The sequence below is a fragment of the Pseudophryne corroboree genome, chromosome 1 (assembly GCF_028390025.1).
Source record: "Pseudophryne corroboree isolate aPseCor3 chromosome 1, aPseCor3.hap2, whole genome shotgun sequence".
Classification (NCBI taxonomy): Eukaryota; Metazoa; Chordata; class Amphibia; order Anura; family Myobatrachidae; genus Pseudophryne; species Pseudophryne corroboree.
This window is the reverse complement of record NC_086444.1, coordinates 539,124,507-539,145,822: the sequence shown is the minus strand read 5'-3', so window position 1 is coordinate 539,145,822 and position 21,316 is coordinate 539,124,507. Positions and strand designations below refer to the sequence as shown.

General features: G+C 48.3%; 1 protein-coding gene across 1 annotated transcript in view; it reads right to left on the bottom strand.

Moving 5' to 3' along the window:
* Window positions 1-21,316, bottom strand: part of SNAPC3 (small nuclear RNA activating complex polypeptide 3) — a 105,311-nt gene that overhangs the window by 80,949 nt on the left and 3,046 nt on the right. Inside the window, exon 2 of the mRNA XM_063914075.1 lies at window positions 11,391-11,474. Coding sequence (XP_063770145.1) covers window positions 11,391-11,474 — 84 coding nt within the window. The remainder of the gene's footprint in view (window positions 1-11,390; window positions 11,475-21,316) is intronic.

The following is a 21,316-nucleotide window of genomic DNA, read 5'->3' as shown; positions in this document are numbered from 1 at the left end:
CTTTGTCTTAAAAAAAGCTCATATTTGTTTTTCCATTCGGACAGGGCAGAACTGCGGACTCGTCCCCAGTTTCTTCCTAAGGTGGTGTCAGCGTTTCGCCTGAAACAACATATTGTGGTGCCTGCGGCTACTAGGGACTTGGAGGACTCCAAGTTGCTAGACGTTGTCGGGGCCCTAAAAATAGATAGATAGATAGATATATATATATATCTATCTATCTATCTATTTCCAGGACGGCTGGAGTCAGAAAGTCTGACTTGCTGTTTATATTGTATGCACCCCAAAAGATGGGTGCTCCTGCTTCTAAGCAGACTATTGCTCGTTGGATTTGTAGTACAATTCAGCTTGCACAGTCTGTGGCAGGCCTGCCACAGCCAAAATCTGTCAATGCCCATTCCACAAGGAAGGTGGGCTCATCTTGGGCGGATGCCCGAGGGGGTCTCGGCTTTAAAATTTTGCCGAGCAGCTACGTGGTCAGGGGGGAACACGTTTGTAAAATTCTACAAATTTGATACCCTGGCTGAGGAGGACCTGGAGTTCTCTCATTCGGTGCTGCAGAGTCACCCGCACTCTCCCGCCCGTTTGGGAGCTTTGGTATAATCCCCATGGTCCTGACGAAGTCCCCAGCATCCACTAGGACGTTAGAGCAAATAAGATTTTACTTACCGATAAATCTATTTCTCGTAGTCCGTAGTGGATGCTGGGCGCCCATCCCAAGTGCGGATTGTCTGCATTACTTGTACATAGTTATTGTTACAAAAATCGGGTTATTATTGTTGTGAGCCATCTTTTTTAGAGGCTACTTCATTGTTATCATACTGTTAACTGGGTTCAGATCACAAGTTGTACGGTGTGATTGGTGTGGCTGGTTTGGGTCTTACCCGGGATTCAAGATCCTTCCTTATTGTGTACGCTCGTCCGGGCACAGTACCTAACTGAGGCTTGGAGGAGGGTCATAGGGGGAGGAGCCAGTACACACCATGTGATCCTAAAAGCTTGCTTTTGTGCCCTGTCTCCTGCGGAGCCGCTATTCCCCATGGTCCTGACGGAGTCCCCAGCATCCACTACGGACTACGAGAAATAGATTTATCGGTAAGTAAAATCTTATTTTATATATATATATATATATATATATATATATATATATATATATACATATACACATATATACACATACACACACACACACTTACTGCGCCAATTAAATGTGCCCCCCCCCCCCTCTTTTTTGCCCTCTGTCACCGTGTTCAGCAGGGGAGAGTCCGGGGAGCCAGCTTCTCTGCAGTGTGCTGTGGAGAAAATGGCGCTGGTTAGTGCTGGAGGATCAAGCTCCGCCCCCTCAGCGGCGGGCTTCGGTCCCGCTCAAATTTCCAATACTGGCGGGGGATTATTTAATATACTGCCTCCGCAGCATATATATGTTAGCCAGTCCCTAGAGGTTTATTATTGCTGCCCAGGGCGCCCCTCTGCGCCCTGCACCCTTCAGTGCCGTTCTGCTGCCTTTGAAGTCTTCTTTCTTCTTATACTCACCCGGCTTCTATCTTCCGGCTCTGTGAGGAGGACGGCGGCGCGGCTCCGGGACGAACGGCGAGGGTGAGACCTGCGTTCCGACCCTCTGGAGCGAATGGTGTCCAGTAGCCTAAGAAGCAGGGCCTATCATTTAAGTAGGTCTGCTTCTCTCCCCTCAGTCCCACGATGCAGGGAGCCTGTTGCCAGCAGTGCTCCCTGAAAATAAAAACCTAACAAAAGTATTTTTCAGAGAAACTCAGGAGAGCTCCCCTGTAGTGCACCCAGTCTCCTCTGGGTACAGGATCTAACTGAGGTCTGGAGGAGGGGCATAGAGGGAGGAGCCAGTGCACACCCATCTAAAGTTCTTTATAGTGCCCATGTCTCCTGCGGAGCCCGTCTATACCCATGGTCTTACGGAGTCCCCAGCATCCTTTAGGACGTAAGAGAAATAAAAATGATACAAAAAATTAGTTACACAATGTACACAAGCAATGAAAAATAAAGATATACAGAATTAACAAATAAAAAGAATATTAATTAGTCACTGTTGAAACAAAAAATTAGGTGAAAATATATATGTACATAAATAGAATATTGAAATTTTGTGTAAGCTGCTGGTTTGTAAGGAAAAAACAGGATGCAGTAAATATACCGGCTGTAAGGATCACAGAGTTCGTGATCAGGAGACAGACGGCGAAATTCAGAAAGCTGGCGAAATACCGATGCCCGGAATCCCGACGAATGCTCGGTATTCCCACTCGTTTGGTGGGTTCACGCCACCAACAGAAAGGGAATATGACCTGTGGAGGGCGAAGCGAGCCACCGGGCCTGATGCATGGCAAGCGCAACAAGCCCGCGAGAGGACTTGCTGCCTCTATTCCAACAGATGGGATGCCGCTGTCGGTATAGTGACAGCCAGTATTCAGTCTGCTGGGATATCATATGTATCAGAGGAAAACACCCATGTTTCCCAAAAGATCCTGGTAAAAAATACTATGCCCGCCTATGTATCAGGGATACAGTTTCTGCATCATTTTATGCATTACTGCTTAGGCCAACTATAAATTCAGATTACAGTCCTCATTATTATCACTGGGTACTATGATCAGACCACTATGTAATAGACTCTGAGAAGTGAAGCTTTTCAGAGTTTTGCCCACTGGTTTACATCTTCAGATGGTGTCAATCGCTTTATGCCTATGGAAGCATATTCAGAGGAGAGGGATCCTGCAGCCTCCACTATCTGACACTGTACTCATGATCTTTGAAAGAGTCCAGCCCTTGTCAGACGTGGTTCAGTATGGTATGCAGGCGGTAGGGGCTCCCGGCGACTAGCATACCGGCGCCGGGAGCCCGACCGCCGGCTTACCGACAATGTGGCGAGCGCAAATGAGCCCCTTGCGGGCTCGCTGCGCGCGCCACGCTATTTTGTTCTCCCTCCAGGGGGGTCGTGGACCCCCACGAGGGAGAATAAGTGTCGGTATGCCGGCTGTCGGGATTCCGGCGCCGCTATACTGTGCGCCGGGATCCCGTCAGTCGGCATACTGAAGACCACCCGTCAGACGATATACAGACTTAGCAGTCTTCAGACAGCAGCATCGTCATTACTCCATTGGTGGGTTACATACAGAGGTACAGAAACAGGGGGTGTTACACCACTACAGTGGTATTTCAAGTCAGAGGTTTCTAGACACAAGCCATACTGCTCCCGGATAACAACTGAAGGAGGAAGTTACAGAAAGTAGCATCCCGGCTAACTGCTCATCACTCATGCTTGATTCATCTTAACCACTTAACTATTATTTTTTTCCCCCAAAAACAGCTCAGAAATTGTCGTTTTTTTATGAGTGAATTAGGTGAAGAACATGAATTTAACCCTATCCGAAATGATTTGACTTAAAAAAAAAATAAAATAAAAAAATAAGATTTTACTCACCGGTAAATCTATTTCTCGTAGTCCGTAGTGGATGCTGGGGACTCCGTAAGTACCATGGGGAATAGACGGGCTCCGCAGGAGACTTGGCACTCTAAGAAAGAATTAGGACTACTGGTGTGCACTGGCTCCTCCCTCTATACCCCTCCTCCAGACCTCAGTTAAGGAAACTGTGCCCGGAAGAGCTGACATTACAAGGAAAGGATTTTGGAATCCAGGGTAAGACTCATACCAGCCACACCAATCACACCGTATAACTTGTGATAACTTACCCAGTTAACAGTATGAAAAACAACAGAGCATCAGACAACCTGATGCAAACATAACATAACCCTTAGTTAAGCAATAACTATATACAAGTATTGCAGAAGAAGTCCGCACTTGGGACGGGCGCCCAGCATCCACTACGGACTACGAGAAATAGATTTACCGGTGAGTAAAATCTTATTTTCTCTAACGTCCTAGTGGATGCTGGGGACTCCGTAAGGACCATAGGGATTATACCAAAGCTCCCAAACGGGCGGGAGAGTGCGGATGACTCTGCAGCACCGAATGGGCAAACACAAGGTCTTCCTCAGCCAGGGTATCAAACTTGTAGAATTTTGCAAAAGTGTTTGAACCCGACCAAGTAGCTGCTCGGCAAAGCTGTAATGCCGAGACCCCTCGGGCAGCCGCCCAAAAAGATCCCACCTTCCTTGTGGAGTGGGCTTATACTGATTTAGGATGCAGCAATCCAGCCGCAGAATGAGCCTGCTGAATCGTGTTACAGATCCAGCGAGCAATAGTTTGCTTTGAAGCAGGAGCACCCAGCTTGTTGGATGCATACAGGATAAAAAGCGAGTCAGTTTTCCTGACTCCAGCCGTTCTGGCTACATAAATCTTCAAAGCACTGACTACATCTAGTAACTTGGAATCCTCTAAGTCACGAGTAGCCGCAGGCACCACAATAGGTTGGTTCAAATGAAAGGATGACACCACCTTCGGCAGAAACTGCGGACGAGTCCGTAATTCTGCCCTGTCCATATGGAAAACCAGATAGGGGCTTTTATATGACAAAGCCGCCAATTTTGACACACGCCTAGCCGAAGCTAAGGCCAACAGCATGACCACTTTCCACGTGAGATATTTTAACTCCACGGTCTTAAGCGGCTCAAACCAGTGAGATTTCAGGAAACTCAACACCACGTTAAGATCCCAAGGTGCCACTGGAGGCACAAAAGGGGGCTGAATATGTAGCACTCCCTTTACAAACGTCTGAACTTCAGGAAGAGAAGCCAGTTCCTTTTGAAAGAAAATGGATAGGGCCGAAATCTAAACCTTAATAAACCCTAATTTTAAGCCCAGAGTCACTCCCGCCTGTAGGAAGTGAAGGAAACGGCCCAGCTGGAATTCCTCTTTAGGGGCCTTCCTGGCCTCACACCAAGCAACATATTTCCGCCATATACGGTGATAATGTTTTGCTGTCACGTCCTTCCTAGCCTTTATCAGCGTAGGAATAACCTCATCCGGAATGCCTTTCTCCGCTAGGATCCGGCGTTCAACCGCCATGCCGTCAAACGCAGCCGCGGTAAGTCTTGGAACAGACAGGGCCCCTGTTGCAACAGATCCTGTCTGAGAGGCAGAGGCCATGGGTCCTCTGTGATCATTTCTAGCAGTTCCGGATACCAAGCCCTTCTTGGCCAATCCGGAACAATGAGTATTGTTCTCACTCCTCTTTTTCTTACGATTCTCAGTACCTTGTGTATGAGAGGAAGAGGAGGAAACACATAAACCGACTGGAACACCCACAGTGTCACTAGTGCGTCCACAGCTATCGCCTGAGGGTCTCTTGACCTGGCGCAATACCTTTGTAGCTTTTTGTTGAGGCGGGACACCATCATGTCCACCTGTGGCAGTTCCCATCGATTTGTAATCTGTGTGAAGACTTCTTGATGAAGTCCCCACTCTCCCGGGTGGAGGTCGTGCCTGCTGAGGAAGTCTGCTTCTCAATTGTCCACTCCCGGAATGAACACTGCTGACAGTGCTTGCACGTGATTCTCCGTCCAGCGAAGAATTCTGGTGGCTTCTGCCATCACCACCCTGCTTCTTGTGCCGCCCTATCGGTTTACATGAGCCACTGCGGTGATGTTGTCTGACTGAATCAGCACCGGTTGGTTGCGAAGCAGATGCTCCGCTTGACTCGGGGCGTTGTATATGGCCCTTAGTTCCAGGATATTGATGCGCAGACAAGTTTCCTGACTTGACCACAGCCCTTGGAAGTTTCTTCCCTGAGTGACTGCCCCCCATCCTCGGAGGCTTGCATCCGTGGTCACCAGGACCCAGTCCTGTATGCCGGACCTGCGGCCCTCGAGAAGGTGAGCGCTCTGCAGCCACCACAGAATAGACACCCTGGCCCTGGGGGATAGGGTGATCAGCCGATGCATCTGAAGATGCGATCCGGACCACTTGTCCAACAGGTCCCACTGAAAGTTCCTGCATGGAACCTGCCAAAGGGAATGGCTTCGTATGACGCCACCATCTATCCCAGGACTCGCGTGCATTGATGCACCGACACCTGTTTTGGTTTTAAGAGGTCTCTGACCAGAGTCACGAGCTCCTGAGCCTTCTCCGCCGGGAGAAACACCTTCTTCTGGTCCGTGTCCAGAATCATGCCCAGGAAGGGCAGACGACACGTAGGAATCAGCTGCGACTTTGGAATATTCAGAATCCAGCCGTGCTGTTGCAACACTTCCTGAAAGTGTGCTACGCTGAACAGCAACTGCTCTCTGGACCTCGCCTTTATGAGGAGATCGTCCAAGTATGGGATAATTGTGACTCCTTGCTTTCGTAGGAGCACCATCTTTTCCGCCATTACCTTGGTAAATATTCTCGGTGCCGTGGACAGACCAAACGGCAACGTCTGGATTTGGTAATGACAGTCCTGTACCACAAATCTGAGGTACTCCTGATGAGGTGGATAAATGGGGACATGCAGGTAAGCATCCTTTATGTCCAGAGACACCATAAAATCCCCCTCTTCCAGGCTTGCAATGACCGCTCTGAGCGATTCCATCTTGAACTTGAACCTTTTCAGGTAAATGTTCAGGGACTTTAAATTCAATATGGGTCTGACCGAACCGTCCGGTTTCGGTACCACAAACATTGTGGAATAGTAACCCCTTCCCTGTTGAAGGAGGGGAACCTTTACCACCACCTGCTGGAGATATAATTTGTGAATCGCCGCTAACACTACCTCCCTTTCTATGGGGGAAGTTGGCAGGGCCGATTTGAGGTAACGGTGAGGGGGCATCACTTCGAATTCCAGCTTGTATCCCTGAGACACAATCTGTATAGCCCAGGGATCCACCTGTGAGCGAACCCACTGGTGGCTGAAATTTCGGAGACGCGCCCCCACCGCTCCCGACTCCACCTGTGGAGCCCCAGCATCATGCGGTGGATTTAGTGGAAGCCGGGGAGGACTTCTGTTCCTGGGAACTAGCTGCATTGTGCAGCTTCTTTCCTCTACCCCTGCCTCTGGCAAGAAAGGACGCACCTCGGACTTTCTTGTTTCTTTGTTCTAAAGGCTGCATTTGATAATGTCGTGCTTTCCTAGGCTGTGCAGGAATATAAGGCAAAACATCAGAATTACCAGCTATAGCTGTGGAGACCAGGTCAGAGAACCCTTCTCCACACAATCCTCAGCCTTCCATATGCCTCTTAAGTCGGCATCATCTGTCCATTGCATATTCTACAGGACACGTCAAGCAGAAATCGACATAGCTTTGTCTCTAGGACCCAGTATACTCATGTCTCTTTGGGCATGTTAGAGATAGAGATATATATATATATATATCTCTATCTCTATCTCTATCTCTATCTCTTAAGACAGCATTAATATATATATATATATATATATATATATATATATATATATATATATATATATATATATATATATATATATATATATATCTATATCTCTATATATACATATATCTATATCTACATACTAGGGTCTCAATCTCTGCTGATAAGGTACCTGTCCACGCTGCCCCAGCGCTATAAACCCATGCCGACACAATCGCCGGTCTGAGTAGTGTACCTGAATGTGCACGCTATCTGCAGGATCCCCGAGAATAGCTGTTACGACAGGTTACCTTTTGGGCAAACGTGACACCCTAGGGGAAGATACCCATCGTATCCTGGCCCTAGTGGGGAAAGGATACTGCCTGAGAATTCTTTGTGGGAAACTGCAGTCTCTTGTCTGGAGATTCCCGCTCTTTTTCCTCATGAGAGGAGGGAAATTTACCTCAGCTTTCTTCCCCTTAAACATGTGTACTCTTGTGTCAGGGACAGATGAGTCATCAGTGATATGCAAATCATCTTTTATTACAATAATCATATATTGAATACTTTTCTGCCATTTTGGCTGTAACTTTGCATTATCGTAGTCGACACTGGAGTCAATCTCCGTGTCGACATCAGTGTTTATTATTTTGGATAGTGAGCATTGAGAGACACTGAAGGTCTCTGCGACAGAGTGACAGACATGGGTAGATTTCTTGTCTGTTCTCTAATCTTTTGTGCAATAAATTCACCTTAGCACTTAATTACACATATCCAACAGGTGTCGGCGTTGTCGACGGAGACACCCTCACACACACATATTTGCTCTACCTCCTCCTTAGGGGAGCCTTTTACCTCAGACATGTCGACACACACGTACTGACACACCACACACAGGGGATGCTCTATTTGAAGACAGTTCCCCCACAAGGCCCTTTGGAAAGACAGAGCGAGAGTATGCCAGCACACACCCCAGCGCTATATGACCCAGGAATCACACAGTAACGTAGTGTTAACCCAGTAGCTGCTGTATATATTGTTTTTACGCCAATTTATGTGCCCCCCCTCTCTTTTCACCCTCTTCTTCTGCAGGGGAGAGCCTGGGGAGCTTCCTCTCAGCGGAGCTGTGGAGAGAAAATGGCGCTGGTGAGTGCTGAGGAAGAAGCCCCGCCCCCTCAGCGGCGGGCTTCTGTCCCGCGATTTTGTGTAAAATAATGGCGGGGGCTCATGCATATATACAGTGCCCAACTGTATATATGCTGCTTTTGCCAAGAGGTACCTAATTGCTGACCAGGGCGCCCCCCCCGGCGCCCTGCACCCTACAGTGACCGGAGTGTGTGGGTTAGTGTGGGAGCAATGGCGCACAGCTGCAGTGCTGTGCGCTACCTCATATGAAGACAGGAGTCTTCTGCCGCCGATTTTGATGTCTTCTTGCTTCACTCGCCGGCTTCGGTCTTCTGGCTCTGCAAGGGGGACGGCGGCGCGGCTCCGGGAACGGACGACCAAGGTTAAGTTCCTGTGTTCGATCCCTCTGGAGCTAATGGTGTCCAGTAGCCTAAGAAGCGCAACCTATCCGCAGTTAGTAGGTTTGCTTCTCTCCCCTCAGTCCCACGTAGCAGAGAGTCTGTTGCCAGCAGATCTCTCTGAAAATAAAAAACCTAACAAAATACTTATTATCAGGAGAGCTCACTAAAATGCACCCAGCTCCTTCCGGAGACAGATTCTAACTGAGGTCTGGAGGAGGGGCATAGAGGGAGGAGCCAGTGCACACCAGTAGTCCTAATTCTTTCTTAGAGTGCCCAGTCTCCTGCGGAGCCCGTCTATTCCCCATGGTCCTTACGGAGTCCCCAGCATCCACTAGGACGTTAGAGAAAAGGGTCCCCCCCCCAAACATCGGAACATCAATCGGTAACATTGTGACCATCGGAACATTGGTAACATCACGACTTCAGTTTTTAGAGCCCGGATAGCTGCCATGTAAACAGGGGGACTTGGGGCCGATGATTTACGCTTAGCAGCGAATGCTATTGTCTGTAGCCGCTGGGTGGGGGTCCTGCCGTGCTGACCGATCAGCAGTGATTGGCAGCACGGCAACGCTGGGGGCTGGAAGGCAAAGGGACCATTCGGTCCGTCTGACAGCAGCAGCGGAGGGAAGTTTCCCTTCCCTGCCGCTGCTAACACTGTTTATCTGACTGGTCGCATCCTGTGCGACCAGGTCAGATAGAGCACTTGCAGGCATGGTCACATCTGATGCGACCATGACAGGCAAGTGGTTAAGGAGGATTCCTTGTGCTGCTGGCATGCAGCCACATTCTTGTCTCATCCGTCCTACACAGGTTATAGTAACAGTTCTGTAGGCCATAGCTCTGCAATTTGTTTTTTGTTTAGTTTTTCTAAAGGCTCTAGGTGCTAGCCTAAAAATTAGGAGCCAGAGAAATTATAAAACATTTCTACAGGATATCCACTAATAAAAAGCAGACCACACACGTCTTCCACTCACTTTACACACAGCCTACAGGCATAACATCCCCACATCAAGGCACAGCATGGCCCTTCTCTATAACTTATCGCACCCTGTATCTCTCTCCTCAAGCACATCCTCTACATGCACTCCTCAAATCCCTCTCCAACTCATCCTCATTACTGCCCAGCCAATCCCCCCTTCCCTACCATCCTTCACCACTGGATGGGGGCGCTCTTATGTAGGCTAACATCGGTGGAGACAGCATGCTGGCAGTATTATGGGCTATGGAGAGTTGTACATAAACAGGAAGGCACTTTTGCTCCTAGTAATGGGGTGGTATAATGATGGGCACTATGAAACCAAGTGTACAGATAGGAGGAAGCCAGTCACACAGACGCATATAACTTAGCGTACAGGATGCATTTAGTACACCGCCCGTAATGTGGGAGCAATTATGTGCAACTTGAATTCAGCACCTTAAATGTTGTTATTTGTTAATAAATCATAGAACTCTTGAAGTTGTAAGTATAAGGTATATGACCACTTTCTCACTTTTAGACACCGATACTCCTTTTCAAGCAGATTTATACTGTGATGTCTCTGGGCTGTGAATACTGTTAAAACAAACCATTTACTGCAAATTGGTGCAGCTAGATTGCTAATGTGCGTGGCGCACTGTATAATCTAATCACGCTGTTGACCTAAGGTCAGTGGGTCGTGTGAGTACAGAAAAAGAACATATGAAAAGTTATGTGTGGACTGTATAGAGGGGATGTAATTAGGTAGAAGAATTTATGGAGGTCATGCGGCTGGTTCGGGAATTTGATAAGCTTGCAGGGAACACTTAAAATATTATGAAACTAAAATAAAGTCTTTCGGTGCAAAGTAGGACAATCCACAGAATGAGTGCAGCTCAAAAAAATGTTTGTAGTATTTATATTGAATTGGGTAAAACACAGGCCAGCAACGTAGGGACTGACAGCACAGCAGCATAAGGTTTTTCATTTAAAGGCTTTTACTACTATATAAGCACATACAGCCTACCACCAGTATTAAGCCACAGAACTAACAGTAAATCATTAGCTTTATCCATAGGAATTCTGGGTTGCTCCTTAATGCCCCATATTTAAATAGTATGAGTGGCATACTATGCATACAAAAGGTACTAGAATCAGTCACAGGGGCACACTAAAGGCTTTTTCCAGTTGCCCAGAAAATCCCCCCCCCCACACACATACACAGATCAAGTGTTAGTACTGAGAGGACATTAGTATTGATTTTACAGAGTTGTAGTCATTTATAAGGGTATTATATTACTTTCATAAAAATAATTTTATTTCAAACGAATAACATTTTTACATTAATATACAGCTTACATTATGGCCTTTTTTGTCATTTTAGTTTTATTTATGTTGTAATGGGACATTTATATACACCACTTACTGACAGCATGTATTATAAAAGCAGTTGCTGAAGAGGGAGAGTGTTAACCGACCTGTCTGGCGAGGTCCACTCTCTCTTGGAACCCATAAGAAATCCAGCATATCCCAGCTTCATTGTATTGTGGCTGAAGATTCAATGCTACACTTTTATTCATATTGGCAGTGAATGGAAGGTCCATTATTCAATAATAATAGGAGTTACAGATCAAAATCATACCCTAAAGTCACTAGGCTGCTGTCTTCAGGGATCACCCCTGGATTTGCATCCTCTTCATTATCATTACTTTTCAATGCATCCAAACTGGAAAGAGGGGAAAAAAACCAACCAAAATTAATTAGTTCCAAAGTTATAAAAGAAGTTGTAGAACTGAGAACAAGATGTAAATATAATTTTGGTACCTACCGGTAAATCCTTTTCTCGTAGTCCGTAGAGGATGCTAGGGTCCACATTAGTACCATGGGGTATAGACGGGTTCACCAGGAGCCATTGGCACGTTAAGAGTTTGAGAGTGTGGGCTGGCTCCTCCCTCTCTGCCCCTCCTACCAGACTCAGTCTACAAACTGTGCCTGAGGAGACGGACATCTTCGAGAGAAGGATTTAACACAGATAGTGGTGAGATTCACACCAGCTCACACATACAAGGCACATCAAGCTAACTTAGCTTGAAAACTCAGCAACCGCTGAAACAGTACTTACCAAGTAACAATGCAGTACTCAACTAAACCGAAGTTGTACTGAACCAGAAAACACTTGCAGGAAAACGAAGCGCTGGGCGAGCACCCAGCATCCTCTACAGACTACGAGAAAAGGATTTACCGGTAGGTAACCAAAATCCTATTTTCTCTTACGTCCTAGAGGATGCTGGGGTCCACATTAGTACCATTGGGATGTACCAAAGCTCCCAGAACAGGAGGGAGAGCGTGGAGGCTCCTGCAGAACTGATTGGCCATGGATGATCTGAAGTTCAGTCAAAGTATCGAACTTGTAGAACTTAACAAACGTGTTCGACCCAGACCAAGTTGCAGCTCGGCAAAGTTGTATCGCCGAGACACTCCGGGTAGCCGCCCAGGAAGACCCTACCTTACGAGTAGAGTAGGCCTTGACAGACGTAGGACACGGCAATCCTGCCTTAGAATACGCATGCTGGATAGTGAACCTGATCCAGCGAGAGATCGTCTGCTAAGAAGCAGGACACCCAATTTTCTTGGGATCATACAGGACAAACAGAGTCCGATTTTCTGTGACGAGCAGTCCTCTTCACATAGATTTTTAGAGCCCTTACAACATCCAAGGACTTTGCTGAAATTGAGGAGTCAGTAGCAACTGGCACCACAATAGGTTGGTTGATATGAAATGCCGACACAACCTTCAGAAGAAACTGCTGACGTGTCCGGAGCTCAGCTCTATCTTCGTGGAAGATCAAGTATGGGCTTTTACACGACAAAGCCCCCAACTCCAACACACGTCTAGCAGAAGCAAAGGCCAACAACGTGACAGCCTTCCACGTAAGAAATTTGACCTCAACTTCCTGTAGAGGCTCGAACCAGTCCGATTGGAGGAACTGCAACACCACGTTAAGGTCCCAAGGCGCAGTACAAAGGGAGGATGGATGTGCAGAACACCCTTCAAAAAGGTCTGAACCTCAGGGAGGGCAGCCAATTGTTTCTGTAAGAAAATAGATAGGGCCGAAACCTGGACCTTCACAGATCCCAACTTCAGGCCCATATCCACACCGGCTTGTAGGAAGAGAAGAAACCGTCCCAGTTGAAAGTCCACCGCAGGAAATTTCTTGGACTCACACCAAGATACATGTTTTTTCCAAATACGATGGTAATGTTTAGACGTTACTCCTTTCCTAGCCTGTATACGGAATTATGTTCACCCCCTGTCTGCGGAGGAGAATCATAATTTCCGCCATCGCCTTGGTGAATACCCTCGGTGCTGTTGAGAGGCCGAATGGTAGGGCTTGGAACTGAAAATGACAGTCCAACAGTGCGAATCGAAGATAAGCTTGATGCGGCAGCCAAATCGGAATGTGGAGGTACGCATCCTTGATATCCAGGGATACCAAGAATTCCCCCTCCTCCAGACCTGATATCACTGCCCTTAAAAACTCCATTTTGAACTTGAACTCCCTCAGAAAGAAGTTTAGTGATTTTAAGTTCAGAATGGGCCTCACCGAACCATCCGGTTTTGGTACCACGAAAAGGTTCGAATAGTAACCTTTGTTTTACATATGAGGTGGTACTGGCACAATGACCTGTGCCTCCATTAACTTCTGGACAGCATCTCGCAGGACAGTCCTGTCTGCCAGCAGAGCTGGCAAGCCCGATTTAAAAAAAAAAAATCGGTGAGGAGGGAGATATTGAAATTCCAGCCTGTACCCCTGGGACACAATATTTTGCACCCAGGGGTCCAGGCCGGATGACACCCATAAGTGACTGAAATGCCTAAGTCTCGCTCCCACTGGCCCCACCTCCGGGGCGTGCAGTCCACCATCATGCGGAGGACTTTGGTGTACCTGAAGCAGGTTTCTGTTCCTGAGAACCTGCAGCCGCAGGTTTCTTGGACTTGGGCCGGCCCCCCCGAAAGAAGGTGTTGGACGGCTTGGCCTATCTGGGCTTGGTAGGCCGAAAGGGCTGTGATCTAGTTGAAGATAAAGGGTTTCTTCAGAGCAGGTGTAGCTGAGGGAAGAAAATAAGATTTTAAACCTACCGGTAAATCTTTTCTCGTAGTCCGTAGAGGATGCTGGGGACTCCGTAAGGACCATGTGGATAGACGGGCTCCACAAGAGACATGGGCACTTTAAGAAAGAACTTTAGGTATGGGTGTGCACTGGCTCCTCCCTCTATGCCCCTCCTCCAGACCTCAGTTAGAGAAACTGTGCCCAGAGGAGACGGACAGTACGAGGAAAGGATTTTTGTTAATCCAAGGGCAATATTCATACCAGCCCACACCATATAACTTGTCATATACTAACCAGTTAACAGTATGAAACAACATAGCATCAGTCCGAGACCGATGAAACTATAACATAACCCTTTAGTAAGCAAAACTATATACAAGTCTTGCAGAAGTAGTCCGCACTTGGGACGGGCGCCCAGCATCCTCTACGGACGAGAAAAAGATTTACCGGTAGGTTTAAAATCTTATTTTCTCTTACGTCCTAGAGGATGGAGATATTGGGGGGATTATACCAAAGCTCCCAAACGGGCGGGAGAGTGCGGATGACTCTGCAGCACCGATTGAGCAAACAGGAGGTCCTCCTCAGCCAGGGTATCAAACTTATAGAATTTTGCAAAGGTGTTTGAACCCGACCAAGTAGCAGCTCGGCACAGCTGTAGTGCCGAGACCCCTCGGGCAGCCGCCCAAGAAGAGCCCACCTTCCTAGTGGAATGGGCCTTGACCGATTTTGGTAACGGCAATCCAGCCGTAGAATGAGCCTGCTGAATCGTGTTACAGATCCAGCGAGCAAAAGTCTGCTTTGAAGCAGGAGCGCCAACCTTGTTGGCTGCATACAGGACAAACAGTGCTTCTGTTTTTCTGACTCTAGCCGTTCTGGTCACGTAAATTTTCAAAGCCCTGACCATATCAAGGGACTCGGAATCCTCCAAGTCTCGCGTAGCCACAGGCACCACAATAGGTTGGTTCATATGAAAAGATGACACCACCTTAGGCATAAATTGAGGACGGGTCCGCAATTCCGCTCTATCCATATGGAAAACCAGATAGGGGCTTTTATGAGACAAAGCCGCCAATTCCGACACTCGCATAGCCGAAGTCAAGGCTAACAACATGACCACCTTCCAAGTGAGATATTTTAACTCCACCGTTTTAAGTGGTTCAAACCAGTGCGACTTAAGGAAACTCAACACCACATTAAGGTTCCAAGGCGCCACCGAAGGTACAAAAGGAGGCTGAATATGCAGCACTCCCTTCACAAAAGTCTGTACTTCTGGGAGAGAAGCTAATTCTTTCTGAAAGAAAATGGATAAGGCCGAAATCTGAACCTTAATGGAGCTTAATTTTAGGCCCAAATTCACTCCAGTTTGTAGGAAGTGAAGGAAACGGCCCATATGGAATTCTTCCGTAGGAGCATTCCTGGCCTCACACCAAGAAACATACTTTAGCCATATACGGTGATAATGTTTAGCTGTCACGTCCTTCCTAGCCTTTATCAGAGTAGGAATGACCTCATCCGGAATGCCCTTTTCCTCTAGGATCCGGCGTTCAACCGCCATGCCGTCAAACGCAGCCGCGGTAAGTCTTGGAACAGACAGGGCCCCTGTTGCAACAGGTCCTGCCTTAGAGGAAGAGGCCACGGATCTTCTGTGAGCATCTCTTGCAGATCCGGATACCAGGCCCTCCGCGGCCAATCTGGAACAATGAGAATTGTCCGTACTCCTCTTTTTCTTATTATTCTCAACACCTTTGGGATGAGAGGAAGAGGAGGAAACACATAAACCGACTGGAACACCCACAGTGTCACTAGGGCGTCCACAGCTACCGCCTGAGGGTGTCTTGACCTGGCGCAATACCTCTGCAGCTTTTTGTTGAGGCGGGACGCCATCATGTCTATCTGGGGCAGTCCCCACTGACTTGCAATCTGTGCGAAGACTTCTTGATGAAGTCCCCACTCTCCTGGATGCAGGTCGTGCCTGCTGAGGAAGTCTGCTTCCCAGTTGTCCACTCCCGGAATGTACACTGCTGACAGTGCGCTTACACGATTTTCCGCCCCGCGAAGAATCCTGGTGGCTTCCGCCATTGTCACTCTGCTCCTTGTGCCGCCTTGGCGGTTTACATGAGCCACTGCGGTGATGTTGTCTGACTGAATCAGAACTGGTAGGTCGCGAAGTAAGTTCTCCGCTTGACGAAGGGCGTTGTATATGGCCCTCAGCTCCAGGACGTTGATGTGAAGACAAGTCTCTTGACTTGTCCAAAGTCCTTGGAAGTTTCTTCCCTGAGTGACTGCTCCCCAACCTCGGAGGCTCGCGTCCGTCGTCACCAGAACCCAGTCCTGAATGCCGAACCTGCGGCCCTCTAGAAGGTGAGCACTCTGTAGCCACCACAGGAGAGATACCCTGGCCCTGGGGGACAGGGCGATCAACTGATGAATCTGTAGATGTGACCCGGACCACTTGTCCAGTAGGTCCAATTGGAAGGTCCTCGCATGGAACCTGCCGAAGGTAATGGCCTCGTACGATGCCACCATCTTTCCCAGGACTCGAGTGCAGTGATGCACTGACACCTGTTTTGGCTTCAATAGATTCCTGACCAGGGTCATGAGTTCCTGAGCCTTTTCTATCGGAAGATAAACCCTTTTCTGGTCCGTATCCAGAATCATGCCCAAGAAAGTCAGACGAGTCGTAGGAACCAACTGCGACTTCGGGATATTGAGAATCCAGCCGTGTTGCTGTAACACTTTCAGTGAAAGTGACACGCTGCTCAGCAACTGCTCTCTTGATCTCGCTTTTATGAGGAGATCGTCCAAGTACGGGATAATTGTGACACCCTGCTTGCGCAGGAGCACCATCATTTCCGCCATTACCTTGGTGAAAATCCTCGGGGCCGTGGAAAGCCCAAACGGCAACGTCTGAAATTGGTAATGACAATCCTGTACCGCAAATCTCAGGTACGCCTGATGAGGTGGATATATGGGAACATGAAGGTATGCATCCTTTATGTCCAGGGATACCATTAGATCCCCCCTTCCAGGCTGGCGATGACCGCTCTGAGCGATTCCATCTTGAACCTTTTCAAGTATAGGTTCAGGGATTTTAAATTTATATGGGTCTGACCGAACCGTCCGGTTTCGGTACTACAAACAGGGTTGAGTAATATCCCTTCCCTTGTTGAAGTAGGGGAACCTTGACCACCACCTGCTGAAGATACAATTTGTGAATTGCATTTAATACTAACTCCCTTTCTGGGGGAGAAGCAGTCAGGGCCGATTTGAAAAACCGGCGAGGAGGCACCTCTTCGAATTCCAGCTTGTAACCCTGAGAAACAATTTCTATTGCCCAGGGATCCACCTGTGAGTGAACCCAGATGTGGCTGAAAAGTCGAAGACGTGCCCCCACTGGGGCGGACTCCCTTAGCGGAGCCCCAGCGTCATGCGGTGGATTTTGTAGAGGCCGGGGAGGACTTCTGTTCCTGGGAACTAGCTGTGTTGTGCAGCTTTTTCCCTCTGCCCTTACCTCTGGCAAGAAAGGACGCACCTCGTACTTTCTTGTTTCTCTGTGACCGAAAAGACTGCATTTGATAATGTGGCGCTTTCTTAGGCTGTGAGGGAATATAAGGCAAAAAATTGGATTTACCAGCTGTAGCTGTGAAGACCAGGTCCGAGAGACCTTCTCCAAACAATTCCTCACCCTTGTAAGGTAAAACCTCCATATGCCTTTTTGAGTCGGCATCACCTGTCCATTGCCGGGTCCATAGGACTCGTCTAGCAGAAATCGACATAGCGTTGACTCTAGAACCCAGTAAACCAATGTCTCTTTGAGCATCTCTCATATATAAGACAGCATCTTTTATATGACCTAGGGTCAATAAGATGGTATCCTTATCCAGGGTCTCAATCTCCGCTGATAAGGTATCTGTCCACGCTGCTACAGCGCTACAAACCCAAGCCGACGCAATAGCCGGTCTGAGTAAAGTACCAGAATGTGTGTAAATGGACTTCAAAGTAACCTCCTGCTTGCGATCAGCAGGATCCCTTAGGGTAGCCATATCTTGGGATGGCAGCGCTACCTTTTTGGATAAGCGTGTCAAAGCTTTGTCCACCCTAGGGGAGGATTCCCACCGTATCCTGTCCTTTGCCGGGAAAGGATACGCCATAAGAATCCTTTTGGGAATCTGCAGTTTTTTGTCTGGAGATTTCCACGCTTTTTCACACAACTCGTTCAGCTCATGAGAAGGGGGAAAGGTTACCTCAGGTTTCTTTCCCTTATACATGTGTACCCTCGTGTCAGGGACAGGGGGTTCCTCTGTGATATGCAAAACATCTTTTATTGCAATAATCATATATCGAATACATTTAGCCAATTTTGGCTGTAACTTTGCATCATCGTAGTCGACACTGGAGTCAGAATCCGTGTCGGTATCAGTGTCTACTATTTGGGATAGTGGGCGCTTTTGAGACCCCGAAGGTCCCTGCGACATAGGGACAGACATGGGTTGACTCCCTGGCTGTTCCCTAGCCTCAGCTTTGTCTAATCTTTTGTGCAATAAATTCACATTAGCACTTAAAATATTCCACATATCCATCCAGTCAGGTGTCGGCGTTGTCGACGGAGACACCACATTCATTTGCTCCACCTCCTCCTTAGGAGAGCCTTCTACCTCAGACATGTCGACACACGCGTACCGACACCACACACACATGGAATCCTCTTATCTGAAGACAATTCCCCCACAAGGCCCTTTGGAGAGACAGAGAGAGAGTATGCCAGCACACACCCAGCGCTAATGACCCAGGAAAAAACACACTATGTTTACCCAGATAGCGCTGTAATCTGTATATTGCGCCAATTATGTGCCCCCCCCCCCCCTTCTTTAAAATCCTAGTTCACCGTGGATAAGCAGGGGAGAGTCCGGGGAGCTTCCTCTCAGCGCTGTGCTGTGGAGAAAATGGCGCTGGTGAGTGCTGAGGAAGAAGCCCCGCCCCCTCGGCGGCGGGCTTCTGTCCCACTCAAATATCAAAAAACCTGGCTGGGGCTCTTTATATATACAGTGCCCAGCTGTATACATACACATTTGCCAGAAAAAGAGGTTTTATTGCTGCCCAGGGCGCCCCTTCCCCCTGCGCCCTTACAGTGACTGACGTTTGTGTGTGCTGTGTGGGAGCAATGGCGCACAGCTTTACTGCTGTGCGTTACCTCAGTGAAGATCTGAAGTCTTCTGCCGCCTCTGAAGTTTCTTCTCATACTCACCCGGCTTCTATCTTCCGGCTCTGCGAGGAGGACGGCGGCGCGGCTCTGGGACGGACGGCGAGGGTGAGACCTGCGTACCGATCCCTCTGGAGCTAATGGTGTCCAGTAGCCTAAGAAACAGAGCCTAACATTAAAGCAGGTCTGTTTCTCTCCCCTCAGTCCCTCGATGCAGGGAGTCTGTTGCCAGCAGGCTCCCTGAAAATAAAAAAACTAACAAATATACTTTCTTTCAGGAAACTCAGGAGAGCTCCCTGTAATGCACCCAGTCTCCTCTGGGCACAGTAGTAAACTGAGGTGTGGAGGAGGGGCATAGAGGGGGGAGCCAGTGCACACCCATACCTAAAGTTCTTTCTTAAAGTGCCCATGTCTCCTGCGGAGCCCGTCTATCCTCATGGTCCTTACGGAGTCCCCAGCATCCTCTAGGACGTAAGAGAAAAGGTGACTTACCAGCCTTAGCCGTGGAGATCCACACATCTAACACTTCCCCAAAGAGAGCCTGACCTATGTAGGGTAGGGTCTCCACACTTTTCCTGGATTCCACGTCGGCAGACCACTGGCGCAACCACAGTCCTCGACGAGCTGATACAGACATGGAAGAAAGTCCCGCAGCCATGGAACCCAGGTCTTTCATGAATTTACCAGAAATCCTGCCGAATCCTGAATGTTACGTAAAAACAATTCAACGTCACATTTCTTCATAGTATCCAAGTCTTCAAGTAACGTGCCTGACCACTTCACTATAGCCTTGACAATCCAAGCACTGGCAATAGTGGGACTTAGTATAGCCCCAGAAGCCGTGTACATCGATTTGAGCGTATTATCAATTTTTTACGATCAGCCGGCTCTTTCGAGGCGGTAGATCCTGGAACAGGTAAAACCCCCTTGCTGGTATCTGTGCTAAACCAGTGCAATCCTGATTACATGCAATGGGATCATCCTGAGAGGACATATCCTCTGCAGCATATGACACAGAGTCCCTGGACATAGCTTGATGGAGACCACAGACACTCCACACACACACAGGGGAGGACAGAGAGTTTCACCCCCAAGAATGGCAAGAGAGACACAGAAATTGGAGCCAACCCACACACAGCGCTTTTAATGTAAAGGGAGACCCCTACTAGCGCTGACTGTGCACCTTTATAGGTTACACAGTCTTAATGCTCTTCCTGGACAGCGCTTTGCAGGCAGGAAAATGGCACTGAACACTGCTGGGTCCGCTCTGAGTTGAAGCTCCGCCCCCAAAATGGCGCTGTCTTCCTGCTCTTCACAAGGATTATACTGGCCTGAGGTAAAATGCTGGCTTAGATCCACGGACCCCGACAGGCTTGCTGACCAGTGCAGGGTTCAGGCGCTGGCTCAGGGCGCCCCTCACAGCGCCACACTAAGTACCGCTGAGCCTCCGGAGCTCAGTTAGTACTGCGCCCCCACCCTGTTGCCGCCATCTTCACCCCGGCCCCCCGCTTGCTAGGGGGGTCGGTTACTCACTCGCCACCAATCTTCTGGCTCTGTAAGGGGGTGGCGGCATGCTGCTGGGGTGAGCGATCCCCTGTGGCGGGGAATGATCTATCCCCTCAGGAGCTCAGTGTCCTGTCAGCGGAGATAGCTCAGACCCCGCAGGGCGGACACTACTCCCCCCCCTTAGTCCCACGAAGCAGGGAGGCTGTTGCCAGAAGCCTCCCTGTAAAATAATAAACTCTAAAAAAAACAAAACCTTTACCAAAGAAGCTCTGCAGAGCTCCCCTAGCTGTGACCGACTCCTCCGGGCACATTTTCTAAACTGAGTCTGGTAGGAGGGGCATAGAGGGAAGAGCGAACCCACACTCTCAAACTCTTATTTATTTATTAGCAGTTTCTTATTTAGCGCAGCATATTCCGTTGTGCTTTACAATTAGAACAACAGTTCTAGAACAAAACTGGGCAAAGACAGACAGATATAGTGGTAGGAAGGCCCTGCTCGCAAGCTTACAATCAAGTGCCAATGGCTCCTGGTGGACCCGTCTATACCCCATGGTACTAATGTGGACCCCAGCATCCTCTAGGACGTAAGAGAAAATAGAATTCCACATGATAACCTTGTGAAATTATTCAATTACATAAAAGTTATAATTTCTGTTCTGTTTTGGGATGTTCTGGTTTATTTAACCAAAGTTTACGTAAACCTACTTAATCATATTAAACTTTTACGTAGCAAAGAAGCCGCTACATAAC